The sequence below is a fragment of the Melanostigma gelatinosum genome (assembly GCF_949748355.1).
Source record: "Melanostigma gelatinosum genome assembly, chromosome: 8".
NCBI lineage: Eukaryota > Metazoa > Chordata > Actinopteri > Perciformes > Zoarcidae > Melanostigma > Melanostigma gelatinosum.
This window is the reverse complement of record NC_136641.1, coordinates 18,238,452-18,260,635: the sequence shown is the minus strand read 5'-3', so window position 1 is coordinate 18,260,635 and position 22,184 is coordinate 18,238,452. Positions and strand designations below refer to the sequence as shown.

General features: G+C 44.6%; 1 protein-coding gene across 2 annotated transcripts in view; it reads left to right on the top strand.

Annotated features, from left to right (window-relative positions):
* itga5 (integrin, alpha 5 (fibronectin receptor, alpha polypeptide)) overlaps positions 1–22,184 on the top strand; it is a 36,237-nt gene that overhangs the window by 6,444 nt on the left and 7,609 nt on the right. The window contains exons 2-25 of one of the 2 annotated variants that reach the window (XM_079273234.1): positions 2,692–2,822; positions 6,851–6,951; positions 7,465–7,588; positions 7,735–7,796; positions 7,894–7,939; positions 8,043–8,168; positions 8,270–8,314; positions 8,568–8,611; positions 8,869–8,919; positions 9,492–9,544; positions 9,708–9,916; positions 10,946–11,137; positions 11,225–11,270; positions 11,728–11,841; positions 13,142–13,197; positions 13,820–13,977; positions 14,581–14,718; positions 17,287–17,354; positions 19,008–19,158; positions 19,300–19,392; positions 20,688–20,767; positions 20,889–20,969; positions 21,072–21,177; positions 21,555–21,713. In XM_079273234.1, coding sequence (XP_079129360.1) covers positions 2,692–2,822; positions 6,851–6,951; positions 7,465–7,588; positions 7,735–7,796; positions 7,894–7,939; positions 8,043–8,168; positions 8,270–8,314; positions 8,568–8,611; positions 8,869–8,919; positions 9,492–9,544; positions 9,708–9,916; positions 10,946–11,137; positions 11,225–11,270; positions 11,728–11,841; positions 13,142–13,197; positions 13,820–13,977; positions 14,581–14,718; positions 17,287–17,354; positions 19,008–19,158; positions 19,300–19,392; positions 20,688–20,767; positions 20,889–20,969; positions 21,072–21,177; positions 21,555–21,713 — 2,434 coding nt within the window. Of the gene's footprint in view, positions 1–2,691; positions 2,823–6,850; positions 6,952–7,464; positions 7,589–7,734; positions 7,797–7,893; positions 7,940–8,042; positions 8,169–8,269; positions 8,315–8,567; positions 8,612–8,862; positions 8,920–9,491; positions 9,545–9,707; positions 9,917–10,945; positions 11,138–11,224; positions 11,271–11,727; positions 11,842–13,141; positions 13,198–13,819; positions 13,978–14,580; positions 14,719–17,286; positions 17,355–19,007; positions 19,159–19,299; positions 19,393–20,687; positions 20,768–20,888; positions 20,970–21,071; positions 21,178–21,554; positions 21,714–22,184 lie in introns of both variants that reach the window. The other variant, XM_079273233.1, reaches the window with a different exon arrangement.

Sequence of the window (22,184 nt, the reverse complement as noted above, 5' to 3'; positions counted from 1 at the left end):
GAAGTGACCAGCCTTTTGTCTCCCAGCTACCTTCGACCACTGGGCTGAGGCCCACTGGTGGCCCTTAGAGGGCCACCTAGTGGTCCACGTAGCTACTGCCAAATGGTTCGATTTAATTAAGAAAATGTTTTTTTTTTGGTCATTTTTATATCTTGGTGTGCTCAAGGATTTATGTAACTGAATAACGTCTGATTAAAATGCATAGTTTTAATGACCGGTTACGTTTAAATATCACCACAACATTCATGACACGTCATCAGAGAAATTACAACATTCTTACTGTTAGCCAGCCAAATTCCCTGGGATGCAGTGAAATGTATCGGTTTTTGAAACGAACAAGTGATGTGGGAGACAACCCTGCGCCAGTAAAAACTCCCAAAGCGTGTTGTTAGGAAGTATGACCCTGAATACATTAAACATGGGTGCATAATGGCCGGCAGTGATGGGTGACTGTCAGCAGAATATTGATTTTGGTCAGTACAGCTGACAGCGGCATAACACAAATTTACAGCCCCGTTTTCTTTTTTCCCCCTTTTTTCCCCCATGTTCTTTCTTCATTTATCTGGGAAGGGCGCCCTTAGAATTTTTTTTAACAATCAGAAATGGGCCTCAAGTTACAAAAGATTGAGAACACCTCAGTCTAGACTCACTTTAGCCACAGTGGCTTGGACACAAATGAGTCTGTCCTTCAGCGGAACAGCTGAAGATTGCTTGCCCCCCTACCACATGCATATATTTGCATACCCATCCCAAGAGTCGGTCATACACTCCGCCTCCTTTCACAAAGGCATTTGTAATGCAGCACTCAGCCGACTGCATTTACAGCTTCATTAAATGCTAATGATACTAAGCTCTATACCTTTTGAGCAGTCAGATAGCAGATGAGGTTGTCGGGCGGAGAAACGCTAGTTTCGTTCTAGACTGATCCTCAGCAGATAAAGACCAATTAAATGCTAATTCCTCCTCATTTAGTGCTTTTAGAGATCGTTATCATTCTGTGTTTGTGTGTCTGCACATCTGCGTTTATCTGTGTGAGGTAGTGAAAATGCGCTTCAACCTGCCAGCTTGCTGATTAAAGCATGATCTGCTTGTTATGTTATTTCCTGTATCCCCCCCCCCCCCCCCCCTTTGAAAAGCTGCCACAGCCAACTAGGCTGGACTGTGTTCAAATCTGATTCAACAAAAAAGATGCTGTGGCTTCCAGTTTCCTTGGCATCGTTAGAGTATATACATGTTCCTGTAGTTGTGTTGCTTATTGCATGCATGTGCTTGGATTCAGATTATTCGGAAAAGGTTTTTGTCGCAGAAACATCCGTTGATTTCTGTTCTTCTGTCTGCTCCGAAACGGTTACGGCCGTGTTGTTTAGCACAGGTAATCCTTTATACAGTAAAGTTAGTTTTTTTTCAGTGTGGTCTGCTTGTGTTAAATATTTTCTGACTGCTTGCATATCTGTGTGAGAGGGAGATCCTCAGCGGTCACAGGTGAAACTCTGGATATTCCTGCATCTGCTTATGTGGTCAGAAAATGCTTCTTGCTCTCCAACTTGGACTGGTTTGTTTCTAGTTCTCTCTTCCAACACAAACCAGGAATTTCTGCTCCACATTTGGAATTGGCATTGCACTGTATCTCTTCTCTTCCAAGGTATTAGGACCATGGTATCGATGCGATATTAAACCCATGAATCCATCCCATACTTTTTCATCCGTTTTGTCATCTGAGGTAATGAATCGGTTCAGTGGGATTAATAATTGTGGATTACAAGGTCTTGGACTATTGCACGGTTTAACTCATGCTGGCCCCCCCGGCTTTCTCTGAAGCCTGCCGAGTACCCTTCAGAGGAAGAACGCTAAGCTTAACCAAAATGTAAACGTTCATGCACTGCTGGAAGATCTGGGGCAGGAAAGGGTGTGCTCTTCATGTTTTGGATCCCGCTAGACACAGTCTGGTCTCAGTGGTCCCTTGCCCCCTTTACCCACATCAATGCCGGCGACTGCATCTGTGTCGGTGATGCTTGTCGGGTCAAGTGGGTCCAAAGTGACGTAATTGCTAAATCATCCACTTAAGACACATTATCTACATTACTGGGAGATATTGTGTGCAACTCGACCATGCTCAAACCCATTAACGTACCATCCCTCACGTTTCGTCTTCTCTTTCATCTCTGACAACTCACGAATTCTTTCTCTGACGGTTGAAGTGGTCGGCGGCCCCCCTTGTAGTTGTACAGTGTAGCTCCCAGGACATTGAAGAAACAAGAGCATGACTCCACTTAGCCTGTCTGCTTTTCTGTTTTCCTATTGAACCTGTCCCACAGGGACGCTTGTGTGAGTGTTTCTCCTCACTGCACAAGTGGAGTGAATGTGTCCGCGAGCATCACATGTGCACATGACGTAGCAGCAGTTTCCCCTGGTTGTATGGGGATTATGTGAAACAATGCTGCAACCTGTTAAAATGTTTTGCTTTTGAGTCAGAATACAGCTTGCTAAGCGGTTAACTGCGTTCATGCATCATGTTTGAAGCTGTTGAGCCAGAGGTCTGGAATGCAACTTTTAATTAAGGCCAGGCTAAGAGTTACAAAACTTAGCAATGGTTTGGTAAATACATGCAGGGTTGTATGGATCCTGTGGTTTGGTAAAATTGTAACATTGGATTTACAGCAAATTGTCTCTCTTTCTGTCGTTCTTCTGCAGTGTGAGTGTGGTGATAGGAGCTCCAAAGGCCACCACTAAGCAGGTTAAGGTTACAGAGGGAGGATCTGTCTTCTACTGCCCATGGAGCCTCAGCCAAACAGACTGTCACACCATCGAGTTTGATATTGAAGGTAAGCATTAGGATAGAGCTGTTGGGAAGGTCTGGCAGCTGTACTATCAGTTCTACTACTGTTCTAATTTTATGATTTTTTAATTGTACACAGTCACATTGCATGTAACTACCTGGTTGTTTGAGAAACTGGATATGGTTTATAAATTCTCTTAAAACAGCAAAGGTCTGCTGCTTCTCTGTACACGTTTGAAGCCATCAAAGCCTTTCCTCTCTGCTCCTGTAGTCAGCAAACAGGGCAGGATCAGGCGTCAGCGTTCTACTCCACTGAGCTGTTGTCGGCTGCTTTGGTTCCTGGATGCCGGGTGAACCTTTTTTTCCTGTTCCTGTCCCCTCTTTGGGGATGAAAAGGATAATGGGGTGTTGAAGAGGTTTTTGAAGGATACTCTTTCCTTCACCCAGGTCGTGTTTGTGTTGCCTTGACCCAGGAGCTATAAGGGAGATAAGCAACCAATAAACAAATAGGTCTCACAAAGAAATGTCCTGTTTGTATGACCGGTGAAGCAGACACCGCCGGTCCTCACAAAAAGGCTCCAGTTGTGTCAGGATTAGGTAAAGTGGTTTGAGAGAACACAAGGACTTTCAGGAGGTTGTTTAATGAATGGATTCATGTTTCAGTATGTTGTCAGAGTACCCATCAGCCTGTTTTGCACTATAGAGCCATGGCAAGGTGAGGAAATGGACAATCACAGTAAAATGACTGCTGGCTTTTAGAATGAACATACCCTAACACACACACACACACACACACCTACACACACCTACACACACCTACACACACCTACACACACACGCAGTGTGTTACCGTGGTGCTTGTGGCTTCTTTCCTGAGAAATCAAAGCTTAGCATTGTGGGCCAGCTTAAATTTACTGTCCATAATGCACAATAGGGAGAAATATTCCACTGAGTGTTTCACAAGCCTGGTTTTAACAATATGTTTTATTGGACACACCACTGGGTACCCTTTGCTCCACTATTTTTGCACAGTCTTTCTTGCAACATAAAATGTGGCGTTGGCTGGAGGCCACAGTGAGTGATGTCATGTGCAAGCAGCAAGGCCTCACAGTGAAGGTTAGTCCCCTGGGCTGTCAGAGAGTGTCCTTCATATTTTCTAAGGGCCTTTGAAGGAGCTGATCCGAGTGCCAGAGCCGGTTCCGACATCTGGATCACAGCAGAACCACCACACAGTGGAGGAGCAATCAAAACACAGCCATCTGCATGCAAATGGCAGCTGTTGGATGACATTTACTACAGCAATTAATTTACTGTAGCTGTGACAATTCTGATACTAAATACTAGAGCAATGGAAAAATACAGTCTAAAATCTTTTTTTTTAAAGTCCCAGTGAAATGGAAGTTATAGCATCTTAAGCTTCTGTGCTGCAGAATATGTTAGCTGTATACAATCACAAGATACATTGCAATCAAAGTCTTTGGGTGGGCGGGCGGGCTTAGACTGTAGCACCTAAAGAAGCTACAGAGGACTGTCTCCACAAAACACCTTGTCGCTAAAAGATGGAGATTGATTGATGGATGTCATGATATTATTGGTGGCATTTCCTGGTGCAAAGCACACTTCATATTTAGTTTTACAGGAAGAAAAGATGATTCGATTTTGTTTGCATATATTGTTAAATAGGTGCACGATATTGACGCGGATGTGATCTAAAAGAGTTAAACAAACCATTTTGTCATTTCATCTCGATTTTCTCCACTATGAATGCTAGTGTGAAGGAGTGCTATCTTCCACTAGAGTATTTGGTGTCATAGGTCTCACTGCCTCTTGGTGTGTTTGAGCTCCGACCCACAGGCCATAGACCCTCTTAATTAGCCTAACTAATTGGGTCAAAGTGGCCAGAGGCCCCCTCCCATCCACTTCCTCCTCCATTGAGATAAGGGCACGTCTATGGATCTGGGAGGAGGAAAGGGGAGCGAGGGCAGTAGGGAGGGTGTGAGAAGGGAGGGAGGGTAAGAAAGCCAGAGGGGAAGGAGGAAAGAGGGAGAAACCAGAGCCTTGTTCCTCCGCTCTGTCCCCCTCTGCTCTCCTGCTGTCGGTACTCCCACAGGGGCAGCTGATGTGATGAGTGAATTTGGCCATTTGTCTTTAACCCCACTGACACACACAAGAATACACACACTCACACACAGAGGCTCTAACTCCACTAATGGCTGTCGTCTCACACACGGTTCAAAGGCGAGAGTGAGTCTATGGACGCACTCCAGACCCCCACACTCCTCTGCTGGTCCCGGGAGAGACCGGGCCCGGCACCATGTCCCATCAGCGCACCGCTCTAACCGGCCTCCCAGGGGGACTTCGGTCAGATGGCATGTTGTTGGGGCCCGTCTCTGGCTTTCCCCCTTATCTACACTCTGAATCTCCTCCGACTCTCGCAGACAACAAACAGAACTTTCCATCACCCATTATGCTGACACAGAACTAATGCTGCAACTAATGCTGCCATGTGAGAGCTTTAGCTTCTTGAGGCAGTATGTGCTTCCCTCTCTTTTACATGGATACATCACTGATCACAGTTGCTACTACTGGTTGCCTTGGTAACATGAGTCAAACCAAAAGAGTGCCTACTATGCGCTACATACTCAACATGTGTACTATCTTTCAACCTACTTTTGTGTGCAGTTGGTACCTTTTTTATTGATTTTGGAGGCAACCACAGCTTACCTTTCCCTGGTGGCTTTGCATTGGCCTTGTCCAAACAAAAAACCCTTAGTTATGAAAATATTAAGAAAGCGTTTGCTTTGAGAAAAAGTACCTTGCCGCTAAGGCAGATTAGTTAAAGCAACACGCTTATAAGGAGCCGTTTGAAGTGCTGGTCGTGTTATTAACTGTGTGCCTAAAGCACTTCTTCTTTTCCCACATAGACTTCTATGGGGGCAGGGCTCGCTGCTGTAGGCTCATGATGAGTGATGTTTGCAGGAAACCCCGGTGTTGGAGATTGCAGAAATACAGTTGGGTTATTAAAAAAACTGAAATCTCTCTGCTTGCTGTCGTGGGTGAGGGGGAGCAGCACTCCCTGGAAGCAGAGGCGAGAAAAGGCCGTACAGACATGGAGACTAGGGCGAGACAGTGTACGAAAAATTAATAGGAAGATGGGGATAGTATTGAAAATGAAAACCAAAAAAAGAGGGAGTGAAGTGTGTGCCTAAACAGAGATGACTGGGAGGTTGCTATGAGGAAGCCGGGCCAGAATGTGTATGTTATCCTTGGACGCCAGCCCCTTCGCTGTTTCCACAAAGACACAGAGCAGCTCCAAGCTGCCGAGTTGGCTGGGAGGAAAGACCGGGGGCCGACAGCCTGCTTTCTTCACATCAACATAGGTCATGATCTCTTGCAGTATCTAGCGTCAGACCCTGTTCTGTTCTTTTGCAGTACGCCTGTGGTTTGACAAAGTCTTCAGGGGCAATGAGCCCGAGTACTGAAAAGGGTTAAGCGGGAGTGCTTCGGTTGCGTTTGACCTCACATTTGAACTTTCCTTAAAGATGTCAGCTCATACTCTGAAGCCCTCAGTGTGTGGGTTTATGTGGAAATGATGTGACTTCCTTGCCGAATCAATTTGTTTGCATTTCATTCTCCATTGCTGCACAGATGTAACATCTGTCTGCCAATAAAGTTGTGTTTTTAAATCCGACTCCCCGGACCATCTGTCATGTCACCTGCTGCTGTCAAAGCGTTGAAGTGGGAGATCGGCGTCAGTGGCCAGGTGGTCAAACAGAGCGAAGGGTCAGCGAGGTTAAGCTAGTCCAGTCCAAAACCGGCCGGGCTAAGAGAAATACCATCTCCTGAACAGTGGCCGAGTAGCAAATGCCATACTTTTTAAATTCTCACCCCGATTATCTTTGCATGAAAAATTGTGTAACAACTGGTGTTTAAGCTTTCTTTCTGCCAATTGGCCAGATGTTTCCAAGGGCCTGGGAGGGGAAGGAAGAATTAAGAAACTCAAGACCCACATAAAGGAATGCATGTTATTTCATAGTGCTATAACTCAGTGTCATTTTCTCGTGTTGTTCCCAGGGGATCGCACCGTCTTGCTCAACGACACAGAACATCAGGCTGATTTCAAGTCCCACCAATGGTTCGGCGCCACTGTGCGTTCCCACGGTGACACAATTCTGGTAAGATGACCCTCCCAGAGATGACTTTGGGGGTTGGGCCGCACCACAACACCGGTGCTCTCTGCTGTTCTGATTATGGCTCTCAGTGAAGCCTGCTCTGGCCACATGGCTGTGAGAAACGCTCCACTTTGAGTGATGTCTCACTCTGACATCGTGTTCTTTGTTAGAAATTTGTCTCACATTAAGTTGTTGTCACTGGGGTCCAGTTTTCACCTCCAGTCTCGACACCCCACAAAGAAATGTTTTGTGCCCCCCCCCCCGTGACATCAAAGTTGAGCCACCTCTTGTTTGGTCTGATAGTATGGGTTGTGACCTGGGTTGAGTTACGGTGGTTACCCTGCTCCAGATGTACCGCTGACCTAAGCCTGAGCCTCCTCCTGAGTTCACCAGTGTGATGTTGCAACTGGAAAAACATCTCCCACCTAAAAACTCACCCCATTCATCACCACATCTCCTCCCTCCCCTTTTCCTCCCCGACAATCCCCATCTCTCTCCACCTCCTCTCTGACCCAGGCTTGTGCCCCTCTCTACTCCTGGCGGACTAAACAGGATGTCCCCCACTCTGACGCTACAGGAACTTGCTACCTCTCAGTCCATAATTTCACCAAATTTGTGGAGTACGCTCCCTGTCGCACAGGTAACTGTCACCTCTCTATGTGGGAGTCGTATAAGGGGGAATGTTTTGTTGAGGCAGCAATGCCTTGAAACTAGAAGTTCGGGAATATTAAATAATTCTTACGTCGTATAATTTATGATGCACCACTCCATTCCTGCATGTTTCAGAGATCAGTGATGCGGTGGGACAAGGCTACTGTCAGGGAGGATTCAGTGCTGACTTCACAACGGTAATAACTAAGTATCTGTTAGTGAACCACCAGAGGTTTCTGGGATAATCATTTCCTTTTCCATTCCATTCCAATAATTCCGAGTTTTATCTTTCAGGATGGCAGAGTGGTATTAGGAGGGCCAGGCAGCTACTTCTGGCAAGGTATGTAGAGCATACCGATCAGACACGTGAAAATCTGAACAACCAAGCCTCGAAATGTTCTTCTTAAAAAGATTATTTTCATCTTGCTTTGGTCTGACTTCAGGTCAGGTGATCACTGCAGCTAAGGAGGACATCATCAAAGCGTACTACCCAGGCTTCTTTCTGCAGTCTGTGGAGGGACAGATCCAAACCAGACAGGTGAAGGCTAAACATGATGACAGTTACCAAGGTAAGGGCAGCTAAGGTGCTTTTATGATGAATGCACATTTACACATATCTTAGTTAGTTTGCCGTGCAAGCTGAAGTTGACGTCTGTCCTCTTGTCTACAGGCTACTCTATTGCTGTCGGGGAATTCAGTGGTGATCAGGTGGAAGGTAAGTCAATAAAATAGGGTATGCACGCACATGGCCAATGGTAGGTGAAGCGTGCAGGATGTAAAACGCATAACTGCAGTCACCTAGCAATGCAAATATTACAGCTGGAGTGAACATAAGCGACAATATTTTTACTTGATGATTAAGCTGGAAACATCGTTAATACTGGAATTATCTTACCCTACTGCTGGACTCGACCTGTAGGTCCCCCCCCCCCACCTTAATCTTTGCTTCATGTCTCTGTGCACCTCAGATTTTGTGGCCGGCGTTCCAAAGGGACTCATGCTTTATGGTTCGGTAAGAAAGCTTAATCATCGCTCTCATTTTGGCTCTCATTTTGGCTCTCATTTTGGCTGCCATTGGCTGCTTTCAGGATGAAAGGCCTGAGCTTTAGATTTGGGACCGATACAGGAAAGCAAAAGAAAGAAAACAACCGTAGTAATGTTGTCACAGTGGGAATTATTTTTGCAGTGAATTCCATAACAGAGACTGTGCGTATATGAGACTGTATGAAAAAAACTGTTCACCATATGGCTGCTGTGTTGCAGGTGCAGGTGCTGAACGGTACAGATCTGAAGACCTTGATTAACTACACTGGTGAGCAGGTGAGTCCAACCTCAGCAGAGCAAAAGCTCCTTCATGCTCCACTTCCTCTGTGTTTTCATTGCCCGGCTCTTCACGAGAGCTCTTAATTTGTTGAGACAGTGTAAGCAAAAAGAATTTCCTTTACAACGTTCTCTTAACTAGATTTTGGTCTCTTTCGTGGTTTGCTGTAAAGCTCAGTTATTGAGGGGAAAGTGCAGTGGCAATTTGTGCCAATGGTTGTGGGAATAGAAAAGCACTGAGCTCGTTTAAACAGTGATGATTGACTCGGCTGAATAAATAAAATCACAAGTGAATTTGCTTACAGTCTGGTAATTTAGACTGCTCATATAATGTGCTTTTCCGACTCAAAGTTCATGAGAGAAAATGCAGGAAATTAAACTGATCTGGAACAGAAACGGCATCAAACTGGGCCTCGCCTGTTAAACCCATCAGACCTTCATGTTTCCTTCAAGCCGCCCTTTTTTTTCGAGTGAAGCAGAATGACTGTTTTGTATTTGCTAAAAACAAACCAAATCTTGATAATGTCTTTTTATGATGAGATTTTTAGTCATGGAAACCCCTTTCTTTACAGATGGGATCATATTTCGGGTATGCAGTGGCAACGACTGACATCAACAGTGATGGGTGGGTAGTTGTCTGTTTTTCTCTTGCTCCCTGCCATTCTCTGTCTCTTCCTTGCTCGATAATTTGCTGACAAGAGTCCAGATTGGATGCCACCAACGACCCATTAGAGGCGTCAATGTGTCTGAATTTAAATGAGTTTGTGATTTTCCTTTCTTGTCTCCAGGATGGCTGACCTGCTGGTGGGAGCTCCCATGTTCATGGTTCGGGGCTCCGATGGCCGTCTGGAAGAGATGGGCCGGGTCTATGTTTACCTACAGCGGGGCCCCGTGAACCTGGAGCTCCGCCTACCTTACCTGACAGGCACCCAGGTGTACGGGAGATTTGGCAGCACCATTGCACCTTCGGGAGATCTCAACCAGGATGGTTTTAATGGTAAGAATGGAGATTGTAGCAGGGGGTTGATGGAATATTGGAAGTAAAATGAGTTTGCATCGTGATTTATTTTTGTTTGTACATCTTAAATAGTATGCAGAGGAGTTTTAAGTAGTAGCAGCTTTTTAAAGGGATCAGTGATTAGTAATAAAGTAGTAAACAAAGGAAAATAATGAAATCTGTATGTGTAAATAAATTCTATTACATTCTATTGAAAAGCTGAAATATTTACATGTGTGATTCATTTGACAAAGGAAGGTTTGGTAGGTTAACTGTCTAACTCAGTGTTTCCCAAATTTTTTCTTTTGGAGACCAACTTTGAATCAACAATGACAAACCACCGCTATCCAATTCATCATAGGCCTTTTTCTAAAACAGGCCTTTGCTTATGAATGAATGAATGAATTTTATTTATTTAGCGCTTTTCACAGACAGTAGTATCACAAAGTGCTCAACAGAGCAGACATTTAAAAGCATAAAAAACACAATGTGACCCACGGGTCAATAAATTATCTACACAGAGAAAATAAAAAATAAATAAAAATAATAATAAAAAATAAAATAAAAATGTAAAACATATTTTAAGAGCAGGTCTAGGACATGGGTTTACTTTTACACAAACGCCAGCCTAAACAGGTGGGTTTTGAGCTGGCTTTTAAAAGTATCCACAGTATCTGCGAGGCGTAGAGTTGCAGGCAGAGCATTCCAGAGCCTCGGGCCACAGCCTCAAAGGCAGAGGGAAGAGCAAATTAAAATGTCTTCCTGATTTAGCCAAAAGTTCAGTTTATGACCAAATACCAGCAAAACTAATGACATAATTAGCCTCAGATGTTTACTGCTAATTACCAAACGCAGCATTTACAAGTTAAGCCTAAGTATAGCCCCACAGAGCCGCTGACTTTACACTTTAAGTCTTGTTAATTAAAGGTATCTGTGGCCGTATGATATTAGCAGCTTTCTCTGTTAACTTCTGCACAGGACTACTGTGCCTACAGGCTGATATTTTTCCTCCCTTTTGACCTTTGGCAGATGTGGCTATCAGCTGTCCGTTTGGAGGGGAGGATCGGCAGGGACTGGTATACATCTACAATGGATACTCGGAAGGACTCAGGGAAAAGCCATCTCAGGTGATAACTGGCCAGTGGGCTGCTGGTGCGATTCCTGCCAGCTTTGGATTTGCCCTCAGAGGTGCCAAGGACCTGGACATGAATGGATACCCAGGTGAGTGAGGTTGCAAGTATGCAATGGTCATCAATAGCTTTTTATATTTTCAGTATGTTTTCTAATTCTGATCCTTTGTTTTCTCAGATCTCATTGTTGGTGCCTTTGGTGTTAATAAGGCAGTTCTCTATCGGTACGTTGTTTTGAATTGCATACTGTATGTAGTCATGAAGTCTGTGTGTTTAAAAATCCAACACTCATGTCTACACGAAATAGACTGTTAGTCTAGCCGAGCATAATGACTGGGAAGCGAGGGAAACTGCTAGTCTGTCCAAATCCACCTACCAGCACATCCAAAGCTCACTTGAACTTAGACATCTGTCTTGTTTAATCTTTACAAAATCTGTGTAGAAAGCACAGGTTTTAGAGGTGCTAGTTTATTTTTACCTTTGGACAGGGCTAGCTAGCCGTTTCCCCTAGTTTCTAGTCCTTGTGCTAAGCTAAGCGAGCCGTCTCGTTCGCGGACGGATATGTGTGGTATTGATCTTCTCATTTAACTCTCAATAAGCATATTTCCCTAAATGTCTAAATGAGCGGGTCTTCTTCACAAAGTCCGGGTCTTCAATCTACTTTATTTTTGTTACCCACAGATCCCGCCCAATAGTTATCACCAGTGCCATTCTGACAGTTAACCCCACCATGATCAACCCCGAAGAGAAGAACTGCATGGTCACCAGTGGAAACGCCAGCATTCCTGTTTCCTGGTGAGTGTTCAGCAGCTTGTCCAGTACCGACACTCTGCTTCCTCTGACTCTGCTTCAGTACTGCTCTGTTGGTATTAGTTTGAACCCAACTGCAAAAAAGATGGGTGCTTCCTCATTTCCCCTACATACTTACACTCCTATCCTGACAGGAAGTTCTGATAAGGAATACCCTTTCCATAAGCAGGCACGGTGTTTATTTGTACACTTATCTGCTCTTATCTGACCTATTTTCAGAAAATCTTCACATCACACTGTTTCTGTTGAGGAGCAGAGAAATAACTTGCTGAATAGCAGCATTGTTAGCCGTTTTTTTGGCCTCAACCAAATGTGCACAGCATTCAGCTCCAGAAAAGGGGGAGAGGAAACAGATGACGGTTGCTCGCTGCCTGACATGGTTGACACCGCGCTCACGTGTCTGCTTTACCCCCCCCCCCCCTTTCCAGATCTTGATCCATAAAGGAAACTCTTGTATACACATGTGTCTTGATTACACTACGTTGCCTGGTGATGAGGAGTTTTTGGTGGGGGTGAAAGGAGAGCACAAGGGATAATGGGACGGGGAGGGGCTGGAAGGCTTTTGCTGTTGCTTTTGAATGCGATATTGTTTGGTGGTGGAACACAGCTGGGAAACATCAGGACACGTAGACTCCTGTGAGCACACAGTCATGCAGAAACAGGAGCTTATACATGAAGCTATTACTCCTCGGAAGAAGTAATCGTACACTCTGTGTCTCTTTGTCTCATTTTTCACCTCTCTTCCCTTTCCTGTGATCTCCCTTTTTCCTTTCTCACTTCTTCCAAAGTTTGCTCTGCCTCTCTTGTGTGGCTTTACTAGTTAAAGGATTGGGGGTTTCGGGTTTTGCAGGCTTTTGGACAGCAGCAGAGTGTTGTGCGGCTGATGTCATCGGAGAGAGCTACAGGCTTAAATAGACTGCCATTGACTGGTCAGCACTGAAACCTGATTCGCCCAATTTCACCCATCTTAACTCTGCTATTCCTTGTGTGTGGTTGCATGTGTGTGGAAACGGAGACAGAGCAATCTATCAGCTTGGCTGGCGAAAGCGGTCAGATGCCAGTATGTCAGACATTTGGCATTTTTTCATATTATGCATTGTATTCCTGTTCCGTCTCGTGCCTTGTAATGTCAACCATGGAAGGAGCTGACACGAGAAAAGTGGGCCATGGGAGAAAGTGAGAGAACAAGAGAGGGGTCTTGTGTGTACAGTGTATTCATACTGAATCTCTGCCATGAATTAATATGCATCCCTCATCATGTCTTTGTCCCATCTGTCCAAAACAGTGTTAACCTGAGTTTCTGCATATCTGCTGATGGGAAGCACCTACCAGACGTCCTAGGTGAGCCACTTTTTCCACACATGCACTTTATTACACTCAGGAAACTGTCAAATAGCCACCAGTAGTAATGTTTTGAATCCATAACAGTCTGTAGGTTTGTGTTTTGGCAGGAGATGTGGCTTTTTGTGGATTTTGTTATGACAAAAAAAGGGAGCGCAGTGTGCAAAATATCCTCTGTGATCCACCTCTTAATGATCAAACCTCTTCTGTGCTCGCTCCTCTTCCCTATCAACCCATAGTTATTGTCTCTAATCGATCCTTCCTTTATATACTGTTGTATTAATGGAGCTCTTTTTTTAAAACTTGTCTTCATGTGACTCAAGAACATTCGTCATGCCATGAATAAGATGAGATAATCCTTTATTAGTCCCACAGCGGGGACATTTACAGAATTACAGCAGCATATAGTGGATAGTGCAAACGAACAAACAAGAAACATAAGTAGAAAAAGAAGTATAATACATACGTAATCACACAGTTAAGGTATAATCAATAAGTAAAAAAACAATGATATAGTCTGACTGAATGGTTGTTTATATTGCACAGTGGATGTATTGGGTTTACGTTGCACATGAATGGATGATTGAATGAAGAAGTATGCTCATTTGTGTGTGTGTTCCAGATTTCCAGGTGGAGGTGCAGCTGGATAGTCATAAGCACAAGCAGAAAAGTGCAGTGAGGAGGGCTCTGTTCTTGGATTCCCAGCAGCCTTTGCTCCAGAGGAGTGTGAGCGTGCGCCATGGCGAGCGTGTCTGCCACAACACAAAGATCTACCTAAGAGTATGCTCTTTTTCACACTTATGGAAGACATCTATGACTGTGATTATTCGTCCAGTGACTCCTGTGTCTAAGCATATTTTCTAAAAAAAACCCATTTATAACTCATTTATAAGCTAATTTATGCTACATGGGAACAAACACGTGTCACTCACTTCCCAATCTGTACGTCCTGCCCGATCGCTACTGCCCATGTGCAACTCTCAACCGAAGTGAGAAAGGACATCAATGGAAGGAGATCACTTGTCATCTGCCTCCATAATCAGCTGTTGAGAGTTGCACATGTGCTCGTGAAAAGTGTAACTTTAGCCAGAACTGGCAAAATGCCAGCAGAACCTGTCAAACTAGAAAATAAAGGAAAGTTTTATGGAACTCATTCTCTGTATGTATTTGATCATGGTCACCAGACATTACAACAATGACAGCAGTCATATACGTTGTTAGTAGTATACAGCTGTTAAAAAATATTTAGCGGTATACATATATAATGCACCGGTATTGGATCGGTACTTGGTTTTGGCCGATTTGATATCTCAACAAAACATTCTCAATTTTTGTACGAACTGCATCTGACAAAACCTCTGGTATGTGTTTCTTTGATTGCAGGATGAGAAAGAGTTCAGGGATAAACTCTCCTCCATTTATGTGGCCTTGAACTTCAGCTTGGATCCAAAAGCTGCCGCCGACTCCCACGGCCTGCGGCCCATCCTCAACTATCAGACCATCAACGTAATTGAGCAGAAGGTATTTTGACGTGCACTACACTTCTCCAATCTCCTATCCAGCACAGTTAACTAACCCTGGAGTGGTCTACGGGCCTTCTAGCATCAATATATGGTCGAGCAGTGTTCCCTAATCGTGTACATGTTGGTCTTAGATTGCTTAGCTTCATTCACTCTGAGCTGATGATAAGAATATCCGCCACGTTGCGTAATCATTCCCTGTATCACCGGCCAGCTACCCACTGACTCTCTCCTGGCCCAGATGAAAGACTGAGTCTGTTCTTTTCAATGTAAATTCAAAACTACTCCGCTGGGAAGATCTCCAGAGTGCCTGGAAAGCGGTCTTCAAAATGAAAATGTGAGGCACATGTACAGTCGAGTGTTTCCCTTTCCCAGCAGGAATTGCTTTCAGCTGGCTTGGCTGCGTAACAGTAACATAGGTGACTCGACACAGACGGTTGTTAGATATTTCAGGGAGGAGCACAGCCCTCTGCCCATCTGGTTGAATTCTGTCGGCATTTTGCCAGTTTTCCTCTGGCAGTGAGTGTAGAGTTGGCTAAACAACACGTAGGCACCCTTTCAGCTGTGGCACAGCATGCACCATATGCGAGTTCAGCAACAGCCATCAGATTTTTTTGGGGAATGGCAATCAGAGTAGTTTTATCTTTCCCTCTTTCTCCGTTTATCTCTCTCTGTTGGGGGTTGTTTCTATCTTTTTTTGGATCAGGACTGAACCCTGTCATTGATGTCCTTCCAAGATATCAAAGCTGTTGGGCCTGGAACAGAGGTGGTCTATTGCTGAACTGGGACCTTGAGACAAGCCTGAGCTAATTATCATCCGCAAACCTGAAAAAAGCCCCTTTTCGCCAAACACCCAGAGGAAAAACCTGATCTGTGTTTATGTGTGTAAAAGGGAAGTGAGGTTCGCTTCAGACTTCCAACATATTTCATTAATCTTGCTTTAGACTGTGTTAATGTTACAGTCGGATGACTTTTATACCGCAGCCTTGGCCTTGATCAGACACATGATGCCCTATTGATTTCCACACATGCTTTGAGAATATCTGGCAAGCCCATGTAACATTTCATTGACTCTGCCAAGTCCTTACTCCCTTCGAGCTGGAGTGAGAATGAGAGATGGTTGATGTGTTGGGCACAGTCTCAATCTCTGTCCTCTTAACATATTCCACATGTTTCCATTAGGCGTTGAGACATTATGATGGATCTATTAATTGCGATCGTTCTCAGGTCTTGTTCACGGGCACACGTTTCTGCAACACCAGAAAAGTGTCACCTTTTTTAGAACTTGCAAACGGTTGAAATTGTGCATCAATGGGTTCATTAACCAGCCCATGAACTGTAAGCTACCTATTAGTTAGTAGTACAGTTTAGATTGATAAAAACAACTTGCACAAAACATTCAGGGCACTCCCCTAAATACGCGAGGCGCATAGAACAGAAAAACGGCCGGCAATCAGCAATGGAAAAGCAGTTTGTTAAATTATTATTACACAGCTAAGATAACAATACGAAAATGTTCTTGCATGAGTTCCATTGAGGTCACTGTTGTTCTTTAACTACAGCAACAGGCCTACGGACGTCGTTTTCCTTCTTTACACTGACATACAGACCCGGGGTGCACATGTGGCCAAGTTAGCTTGGTGGATACCATGGTGTCCATAATTAGAGCCCCTGGATGGTATAATGACAAGGGGGGGGGGGGCGTTTGGCTCTCTCTAATCTCCTCCTCTATTTCTATTTATTATCCTCATCGTCATGAGCATCATCACACTGTCACAGGCGCAGCGGGTTGCAATTTGGTTATCCGCAGTGCTTTCCCTGCCGCTGCCCTGCCACACGTTCAGCGGTCATCCACTTATCCAGCAGTGTTTCTGTTCCTTTCTTGTGTTCCCCCTCCACTGTAGTCTCTGAACCCCCACGTCTGCTTTTCATGTCAACAGAGATATCCAATGTCTCACTAAGTTTCTCGAGGATGAAGGCTCCTCCCTCTCCATATGATCATACTATAGGGCTGTGGTTCGCTGGGTGGCGTAGCGTGTGGTGAAAGCGCGGTTTGCCACATAGCGCTGTGATGTGGGACTCTGGTGGGAGCTGGCAGCTTTGTGCTCAAGCTCCACAGGAGTATCTCCTGCAGGCACGGCCTCTTTGGGCTGGACTCTTCCTCCGCTCATCATTTCCTTCTCTTGCGCCGCAAACAGAAAGCATGTGTGTGCCGGGACAGCTGGTTCAGGGGAGTGCGTCTGTGCCTGTCGTGACCTCACGGAGTCAGACGGTGTCCCTCCGAGACACTTTTTGTAACTGTCTGATGATGCAGTAATGATGTCATGTAGACAAGGGGGACTGCAGCACAGGTGTGTGTTGGGAGGCTGGGAGGTGGAATGCATGAGTCATACCACATGTCGCATCTTGCTTCACACATCCTGTTGTCTCCCATAAACAGACACTTGATTTATCATCTGTGCCTAATTCTGTTCACATGTAAAAGTGTGTTTTAGTGATAACTCACTGTGTGATTATCATGGTCTGCGGCCCCTAACCTTTTTTCACCCCAACAATGTGCATCTTATAGGCTCAGATTCTGTTGGACTGTGGAGAGGACAACATCTGTGTTCCTGACTTGAAGCTGGCAGTTAACGGGTGAGTCTGTCTACCGATCCCATAGCTTTTGGATTTCGGGAAATATATTAGAATGTGATGGATAATACACGGTAAACTGCGAACAGGGTCACTGAACTCTTCAGCTCCACACGGTGCTCGAATTTGAGTGGTAAAGTGTAAATACCGGTACAGCTGTTTTTGTTGTTCCGCTGCTTTGTTTAGTTCAGCATACCGGAGAGGGACCGTTAACGGCCCTGGAGTTGCAGTAGAGTAGGGGTACATAGTGCTCTGAAAACAGGAAGCAGCTCTGCTCTACAGGTGCTATGCGGACAGTTCAGGGGAAAAGACAGAAGAGATGAGAGGGAAAGTATGGGAGCTGCGAGTCCCGACCTCGCCTTGCTCTCTGAAGCCGTCAGGAGCACCCTGCCTTCCACACTATGATTCAAGAAATCTGTTAGCATTTTTCTCAAAAATAACAACCTCCCCGATACTCCCTTCTCTGCTCTGTCATTTTGATTTCACATTCCTATATTTATGTACCATCTGCCTCCATTTCTTTCAATGCATGGCTGATCCATCACATGTGGAACAACCTGCTGCGAGTGCTGCGCTCCGTTCAAGTGCAACTCCAGAAACTGAGCCGCAGAAAGTGTGATTGGTGCGATTTAAAATAATAGCGCAATGTTTTTGTCTGCTCTGTTGTAAATTAAGAACGCCTAATAGTAGTAAGAGGGGTTGACAGGATGGCTGGGATTTAGTGGAATTTCAGATAAAGTATCCGTCGTTCCTGCAATGTTGTTTCTTCTGTTGCACTGCCAAAGCACATAACACGTTCAGCCTCTCTGGGAAGCTTTAAAGTTTTGTCCTGTTTTCGAATTTTGAGCCTTTGTTTGGTTTAAAAAGGACAATGCAAGTTTGAGTAAGACTAAAGTTGACTCATAGGCTGGCAGAGGATCCGTTTTAGAAATCTTCTCTCTCTGGCTCTCCTGCTCTGCTTTACGAGAGCGGGCTGTAATTAAAAGCGTCTGTGTGGCCCTCCAAATGGAATTTCTCATTGTTGTTAGCTGTGGAGAGTAGAGGGAGAGAGGGAAAACAAGGAAGGGGGAGGTGATTTTACAGTCCTTCGCTGTGTTATTAGGCATGTATGACTTTATTACCACATCGGAAAAGTTTTCACTTAATCGTCGGGCTTTGTGCGTTAAATCGAATGTATGTTTTTTTTTTTTTTTTTTTTGTAGCGTGGCTCTTAAAAAAAAAAAAAAAGCCATTGCATACGTGCATTAGTTTCATTAAAGCAAATTTATTGGCTGCTCTACTGCCAGCAAATGCAAACAAAGACTCATTGTGTTCTCAACAGCGTAACACAGCTTAATATATATTTAGGGTTGGGTGATGTAGAATAAATCAAATATCGCAATATTTTTCACCAAATAACTTAACATCACTATTGCAATATTGTAGGGTTCTCTTACTAAATATTCACACAATGAGATTTATGATCAGAATTACTAAATGGATAAAGGCAAATAATGGAAATGCAAGAATAGTCTGGTAAGGTCACAACATGAAATCATTTTACTGTTACAATTACCAGCCCTACATATATATATATTTGTCTAAGGAGTCCTGACACTATTTAACCTAAACATCGACCCTATTAGTGAACCACCTTTTCTCTGTCTGGGTCCTCAGGAACAGGAAGGAAGTCTACCTTGGTGATGACAACTTGCTGACCTTGACTTTCAACGCCAAGAATGAGGGTGAGGGAGGGGCGTACGAGGCAGAGCTCTATGTGGTGCTGCCCCCTGAAGCGGACTACAGCGGTATTGCCCGCGACAATGAGGTGAGTAGGAATGCAGAACACAAATTAAACCCACAACTTCTAGCAACTAATGTACTTCTTGGGACGTGATTACGGCAGCTGGTCTTTTTCTTGATGATTGTCCTCGTGGTCTGACCAATCCTGTGTCCTCTTGTTTCTCAGAGCCTGACCGAGCTTACCTGTAGCTATGATACGGCGAACCAAACCCGATACCTCAGCTGTGATTTGGGCAACCCGATGAAGTCTGCTACCAGTGTATGTACATCACTGTCCTCTGACAGTATTTTTGCTCTTGTTCGCTCCATGAACTGATACATTTAAGCGTTGAAGGATTGTGACACTGGGGGTGTCGCGATTTACTGGTATTGACGATAACCAACATTAAAAAAAAAAAAAAAAGAAATCTGATATTGTGACAGCCCTAGTTGACAAAACATCATGATTTCCTGCTCTTGGTAGGAAAAAGTTGTAAGCCATCCCCAGGTTGGGTGTGAACAGCACAGGAAAAGTCAAAATGTGTTCGGAAATGTTGTGATAGGAAGCACAGACTCCCATCTGTGCCCTCAGCTCCCTGCTGGGTAGAGTTCCCCTTTTTAATGACAGTCACAAGCTGGCATGCTTTTAATAGGTCTGTAGAGGAAGACTGTCAACGAAATGTTAACTGGAAGAGCGAGACAGACGTCTCCATTTTAAAAACAATTTACTGTCGTAAAATATGCTCACTTGTTCTTTTAAAGGTCTCCGGTTGTAGCGCTATTGATCTGATAGATAAAAAGAACATTAAAAAGTACCTGCAGAGAGACTTAATGTACCAGTTTGTGTGGAAAACAAATGGATCTGAAGTTATTGATAAAAAAAATGGCGCATTTTGAAACTTCCCATGTGTAACGCATCTGTATGCTGGATAGACCAGCAGTTCACAGACTGAAACACCCAAGAACATCACAAAACTCTATCAGATGGATGAGATGAGTTCAGTAGAGAGGGGAGCAATGGCTGCAAGAGAGTCCTTGAAGGGTAACTTGAGTAGTTTTCAACCTGGACCCCAGATTTCTGTCTCTAAGTGACTAATAAGGACAAAGATTTTTGAAATTGGTCCAGTATTGAGCGACGGCGCCGCAGACGGCAGCCTCTCAACGACTCAACTATTGAACGCTCCAGCTCCTGGTCGGAGCTGGCCAATGCTACGCTATGATAAGCCTGTCTGTGTTGGAGTTGGACTTAGCAAAGGGGCATTTTCTCAATGTTAATGTATGTCAACTAAAGTGCTTTCTTTTGCCACTGACAGGCTCAGATTGTTATTAAACATCATCATGTCTGACATCATTAGATATAAAACCTTTTTTTCTGTATCTTTCGCTTGATTCAACCTGTTTAGCACGTAAAGTGGCTGCAGCGTTCTCGTGTTCTCCATTTAAAGAAAAACGTCCCGATAAGTTACTTTGACACAAAAACATGAGAAATTTGCTCCAGGTTCAGGAAAATATTACCTTTTGTGATCGACTTTTGTTTTGAATGATAATTAATGTGTTGGATCTTCCTCTTTGCAGCTGTGGGCAGGTCTGCGCTTCACAGTGCCACGGCTGAAGGACACGCACAAAACTGTTCAGTTTGAGCTGCAGATTCGCAGGTACAACTTGCTGTCAACCTACATCAGAGACACTAACGTGTGTGGTTCAGCAGTACTGATCTCCACAGCTCTCGAATGACATCAGCGAATCAGAATCTTTTTCCTCTCTCTGTTTCCACAGTAAAAATGAGAATAATTCCCACAGTGAGGTTGTCTCTTACAAGCTGGAGGTGGTTGTTCAGGCTGAAGTCATTCTACAAGGGTGAGTTCAGTGTCAGGATTCCCTCATTTGAACTTTGGGAATTTCATTAAGTCTCTGGGGCCTTCCTACGCATTCTCTCACATCCCTACTTCTCTTTTTAAGTGTGTCTCGACCAGATAAGGTCGTCTTCCCGCCGGCCAACTGGAAGCTGACCAAAAACTACGAGGTGGAGCAGGACGTTGGGCCTGCAGTGGAACACATCTATGAGGTAATCAGCCATGTTGTTAGCTCTGCAGACTCATCAGGGTTGAGCAGATTGGGCCCGAAAGCAGATAATACTGTTCACAAAGCAACTTCCCAGGGCAGCAATGAAGAAAAACCAAAGAAAACGTGCTCCAGATTAAGCAGTGTGATTTATTCTCAGGCGCTGCTTATCCTCCTTCGTGAGATTTAACAGTGCTCTACTTTAGGTGACCTATTTGTAGATTAGGAAAATATGTCAAATATGAAAGTTTCAGCACGGGGGAAAAAAAAAATTGGATGCAACCTCCCAGCTGCAACTAAAATATGAAACGATCAAGCTGCTTTTGAAGTTTTCTAATATGTTGCATACTGAAGTTTCTTTTTTTCATTTCCTCTTTCCAGCTGGTCAACAACGGGCCCAGCCGGATCAGCCACACTCTGCTTGAGCTGCGCTGCCCCCTCAGTGTCCAGGGTCAAGCTCTCCTTTACCCTCTTGAGTTCTCTTTACAAGGCCCCATCAACTGCACCTCTGACAAGAACATGAACCACCTACGCCTCAAAGTGAGTGTCTCTCAGAGTCAAATAGGGCCAAATCAGACGGTAAACATCTCCCACTGGTTCCCACTCAGATGTATGATTAACAGTTGCGCCGTCCCGCTGGTTGGCCCACACCCACTTCCTCCTCCCAGCTTTTTAGCTCCACCCAGGACACTAACTCCACCACCGCTTTGAAGTCCCAGCGCTTCCCTGTGCTTAGAACAGCTTGATGAACCACCTCACCCAGCAACTCACTCATCTTCGACATCCAGCGCCGCGCCCCCTTGTACCAAGTTGTAGCTTTGGGATTTGGTGGGCAAAGCATTTCAGCGCTGCCGTTTGTGTTTACATTCAAAGCGTGACACATGTTGAGCAGGGTTGTGAGTGGTCATCTGTCTTAGCTGTGTGATCTAATGTTTTTCCACCCCTGGTGAATTGCTAAGTACGGTGTATTTCCCTGGGAATCCATATGGAGTAGAGCTCACATGCTTCTGA